Raw genomic sequence first — 5183 nt, forward strand, 5'->3', positions numbered from 1 at the left:
AAGCTGGAGAATTGTGAAAAAGAGCTCTTTCACCCGTAGTCAAGGATATACTATCCCCAGGAATTTCTGGGTGCCTCCCAAATTAACCTTCTGGTATCTCTGGGAGGTAGGGGGCCTGAATGTTGGCCCTAGGCAAAGCTCTTCCCCACTCTGGGGCAAATGAAAGAAGATAAGAGATAAGCCCCAAGTTTCATTTGAGCTGACATCAAAAGGGCCCGTGGTAGGCCTGCCTCACCCTGTGCCCGAGGTGTCTCACTGTCTCTATCTTCCTTTCTAGTCCTCTCCCCTCCCATACCTGCTGCTGGATGTGAATCTGGGCCAAGTGCTGCAGGCGGGCGGCATGCTCAGGAACGGCTGTAAAACAACGCACAAGGCGATGATGCTGTGCCCTCCCCCGGGACTGCTCAATAGTCTATTAGGTCTCCGGCAGGATTAGAGTATTGAGTGGAGAGGCTAAACAAACGCCAGGCTTCATCGACCACTGCAGCTGGAGGTGGTGGCAGGGCTCCCTGCCTGCCCCAGTCTTACTCCAGGACCCACAGGAGAGGGGGGGATACGGGTCTCAAAGAGAAAACAAGACCTTGGGGTCCCCAGTGTTGCTCCTACCCCCACCCCATAACCAGGCCAGGTAAAAGAGAGCTCTACCTATCATAGGACCTGTCTCTGCTCTCAGCCCAACAAAGCCAGGTATGCAGGTCTGAAGAACAGAAAGCCTTCAGATAGGCTGAGGATGAATGCCAGGTCCCTAAGCTGGCCACCAGGAATCCAACACCCAGAGCCTTGGCCACCATGCTGGGCTCATAGCTTAAGGCTGTCAGATACTCAGCAGGTAGCTGATCGGGGCAGGGAGGGGGAGCTGGGAAAAATACGTCTAGAGACAGACAAGATGGATATCTGGATTCAATTAAAGTCACTGTCTGCTTGTCAAAGCCCAGGCCTAGGGACTTCTCTCAGCAGTGCAGCAGGAAGAATTCACATATATTCATGCACCTGGCAAGGACCCTGACAGTAAAATCTGGATTCTGCAGCACCCTGAAGGAGAGATGTTGAGGGGTCAGATAGAAGGCAGAGGGAATCCCCTGAGAGTTGAGTGCTGCTAGAGCTTACACTAGTGTCCTTAGGCCAAAACTGAGGTCCTGAAATTGGGCTTCTTGCCCTGGTAAAATTTTTTAGTTTGTTTATTTCTTCCATGAACGAGAGACAGACACTGAGTGACAGCACCCCCAACAGGGTCTTGACACAACCCCCTGCTTCATCGAGCCCCAGATTATGGGTATGTGTGCACCCACCATACTGGAGGAAGTCCCCAGATACAAACCCAGAATCTTCCCATGTGGGTCAGCCTTGCAGAGCACCACATTTTACCACTGTGCCAAAACCATCCCGCCCCATGCCCTGGCCATTTAAAACTTAGTGGAGGTGTCAGGTACCCAGGATAAAGATAAAGATAAGGAATAGACCCAGTCTGGGCCCAGGAGACCTGAGGCACAGCAAAATCTTGCCTATCTATCCATTTCCCAGAGTAGTGGAGCCACAGCCCCAGAGAGGTACCTTTGATATGAGCACTGTCCAGCATGGGCACCAAGCCTTCCACCTGCTCCAGGAGCGCAACCTGGGAGAGGATAAACTGCTCCTCTGAAACACAAGACTGGCAATGAAGCAAAGCCTGGGCATTTCCTACCCCATGCAAGGGCCTGAGGACTGGTAGGGCAGATGCTCCAGGACTGGAGCTCTAGACAGTGACTGCCCACTGACTCTTCTAGGTGAACAATCCCAATCTTGCCCCTACCTCTCCTAGAAGGCTCTGGTCTGACCCATCCTAAGCCCAATTTCTCCAAATTCCACCTTTCTCCAAGTTTTAACTCCAAGGTCCCTTTTAGCCTCCTATCAACAAACTCAGTGAATGTGTGCCAGGCCATAGGAGACAAAATCCTTTAGACATGGGTCCCCACAAGCCTGGAGCCCTTGAGAAGGCCTATCAAGGGAGATAAGTGGCAGATTATGCCAGGCAGGTTCTGCTCAGTGGCTCTCAGAGATACAGATAATTACAGGCTGCAGGAAAGCTGGGAAAGTAAAGGGAGAGTCCTATGAGGGCAGCAGATCTGGTATAGGCCATGTATGCAAAGGGTATTTCAAGGCACTGAAAACCATAGAGTAGGAAGAGCATTCAACAGGGAAAACTGGGGACCACAGTTAGTGTAATGGCTATGTCACTGGACTCCCATGTCCATGAACCCGATGGCTTAAACTCACGCCGGGCGCGTGTGCGTGCACTCCCAAGAGGAGAATGGAGAAGGGATTTTGGCGTAGCCATCCCCCCTGGCGGCGGTTTCTCGCTTTCTGTCTCTGTCTTTCTGGCGAGCGCAAGTGCCCTATAGCAAAAATCTCTCAAAGAAAAAAAAAAAGAGAGAAAACTGTTATGTGCAAATGCCTTGAGGCTGGAATTCCAGTCAATTGGCAGAGGAAAAATAATTCAGTTGGCTGAACTGGACCAGGGACACTATAAGAAACAGAATTGGATGGGAGAGTAAGTCCAGCAGACTGGAACACTTTGAATGACAGGCTTAGGAATTAGGACTTCATACTAGTAAGGAGAGGGAACACTAAGGTTCCAAAATAGACAAAGTGACACACTGAAAATATGTTTTGTGAAGATGAGACTGGGCCATGTTTAGGAAGGGAAATACTAGGGTCAAAATGATCTAAGAGATTGTGTAACTGGGCCAGCTCTGTGACCTGGTGGCCCACTCCATGATTCAAAATCTGGCCCAGTGGCTTGAAAAACATGCTGGGGGATCAGCAGTTAGCGTAATGGCTATATCGCTGGACTCCCACGTAGTAGACCGCGGTTTGAGTCCCAGACCCGGTGGCTTAAACTCACGCCAGGTGCATGTGTGTGTGTGCCCAGGATCCCGAGAGGAGAATGGAGAAGGGACTGCAGCGTGGCCATCCCCCCGGGGGGTGATTTCTCGCTTTCTATCTCTCTGTCTCTCTTTGTCTGTCTGGCGAGTGCACGCACCCTATAGCGAAAACCTCTCCAAAAAAAGAAAAAGAAAAACATGCTGGATATGTGCATGTGTGTGTTCAGGATCCCAACAGGATGGAGAAATGGAGAAGGGACTGTGGAGTGACCATGCCCCATTGTGGGTATTGCTTTCTGCCTCTCCCTCTTTCTGTGCATTAAAAAAAAAAAGAGACTGTGCAAGTGTTCATGTGCAGTGAATGCATACTCCCTCAGGCAAGGGCCACAGGGAGGGACAGAGAGGCTGGACTCAAGCCCCAGTGCAAGGGAAGATCTGAACGTGGTGTCTCAGCCATGACAATTGATCAGGAGCCCTTGGGTAGCCCAGGAGCTGACCATCCTCACCCTGTCCTCAGTGTTCCATTATACTGATCAATCTCCTGGGAGACTGATCTCCCAAATGGGTCACAAGTTCAGGTCCCTGAAGCACTGACTTTGTCTCCTCTAGCTCTGTTATTTCCCTTGAGAGCAGGAACATTCTGGTTCATTGTTGTATACCTCACTTAGGACAGAGCCTGGATTACAGCAAATGATCACTGAACATCTTTTGGATGATTGAACAAACCCAGGTGCTAGCTTGTAGGGTGGCTGACTGACATTGGAGAATGTGCACCTGACTAGCAGACATTGCCAAGGCAGCAGTTCCTAGATGGTAATGCTGTCGGCCCCCACCCATTCCTAGAAGCTCTGCTGTCTAGTGAGTAGAAATGAGGACAGTTCTGAAGGGATAAGCCATTGATAGAACACTAGAGTAGTTCCCACCATGATTGGCACCATGACATGCAGCAGGCCCAAAGGTATACTACTCCCAGTGCCTGCCAGAGGATCCACAGAACCACCTGAGGCCTCAGCCCAGAGTCAGGCCAGAATTGCAGAGAGCAGCTTTCAAGGGCTGTACTCATATAGGGGGACTAACTGTTCTCAATCTCTTCCACAGCCCATATCCTCAGATGCATGTGCATACAGTCCACCATTACCTGCTAAGATGAATTGCAACTTAGAGGCATCAGGTATGGCAATGCGGTCGATGTACTCGGGATCCAGATATTTGATCAGGTCTTCAACTAGAAAAATAACAAGATGGAAAATGGAATTAATAAAGTTAGAAAATATAGCTGTCTTGTGAAGAATGTTTGGGGAATGGTCAGTCCTGGGAAGAGATCTGAATGAGGAGTTGACACCCACAAAGCCCCATCAATAGGCCCCCACTGGGATCCCTATCACTATCTCTTTACTCTCATCACTTGCTGGCTGACCTCAAGCTTTGAGCTGGAAACATAATTGCCACTATCACCCCAGTGTCCTCAGCATTTGCATTAACCTATCCTCGCCAAAGGTAGAAGACCCCTTTCTTCTTCAGTGCCACCAGAACATGACGCTCTGCAAAGCAAAATCCCATGGGAATGTTCCCAGTTCAACTCCAAAGATATCCTTGAGAACACTAGGCATGTGTATGTCCATGGTCTAAGGCAAGCCAGAGCTTTGTCTGATTTCTGGTTACTCAGGAGGTTACTAACCAGACATACCAAAAAGGCTTGGCTGAATCAAGACTGGGATTCTCGGTGTCTAATTTCTTTGTTGCCTGTTAACCTTTCCAGGGAAATCTCACACCCTTTTACCCTCTTTTACCAAGGGGAGCTTTCAGGGAGAACTTTTCATCCTATAATGTACAACACTCATGAACTTAGGCTTTATCCACAAAGTAGAAAAGCATATCCCAGCACAGAAATGTCTTCACATTCTTTCTATCCCCAGAAGACTATTCCTGTGATCTACTGGGCTGAAGGGCCACAGTCAGGTCCCAGGAAACACAGGCATGGGAAGTCAGACAGGGAGGCACACCACTCACTCTTTTTGTACAGAATCTTCACCCTCTCCCTCTTGCTGGCAATGTTGCCCAAAGCCACTTGCACTTTGACCAGGCCATCAGCCACCTGTAAGGGGAGTGGAGGTTAATTCTTTTTTTTTTTTTTTTAATTCACTTTACACCATCACAACACACAAATGAATTTTCCATCCACATACATGTTCTCAGCAAATAATTTTCCAATTCTTACATCCTGCATACCTTGCCCTTTGTCTTGCCATCCCTGATTCCCCATCCCCCACCCTCTGCTATGTCCCATCTTCCTCCTCCATTGTCCCTGGCATCCATGGTTGC

At 49.3% G+C, this 5183-nt stretch overlaps 1 protein-coding gene across 1 annotated transcript in view; it reads right to left on the reverse strand.

Moving 5' to 3' along the window:
- The window catches only part of DCTN3 (dynactin subunit 3), a 10240-nt gene that overhangs the window by 1310 nt on the left and 3747 nt on the right, over window positions 1-5183 (reverse strand). Inside the window, exons 2-5 of the mRNA XM_006143138.1 lie at window positions 4872-4956; window positions 4000-4086; window positions 1552-1635; window positions 296-354 (exon numbers count right to left, since the gene is read on the reverse strand). Coding sequence (XP_006143200.1) covers window positions 296-354; window positions 1552-1635; window positions 4000-4086; window positions 4872-4956 — 315 coding nt within the window. The remainder of the gene's footprint in view (window positions 1-295; window positions 355-1551; window positions 1636-3999; window positions 4087-4871; window positions 4957-5183) is intronic.

Source organism: Tupaia chinensis, unplaced genomic scaffold, assembly GCF_000334495.1.
Source record: "Tupaia chinensis unplaced genomic scaffold, TupChi_1.0 Scaffold000093_1, whole genome shotgun sequence".
In the NCBI taxonomy this organism is placed as follows: Eukaryota; Metazoa; Chordata; class Mammalia; order Scandentia; family Tupaiidae; genus Tupaia; species Tupaia belangeri.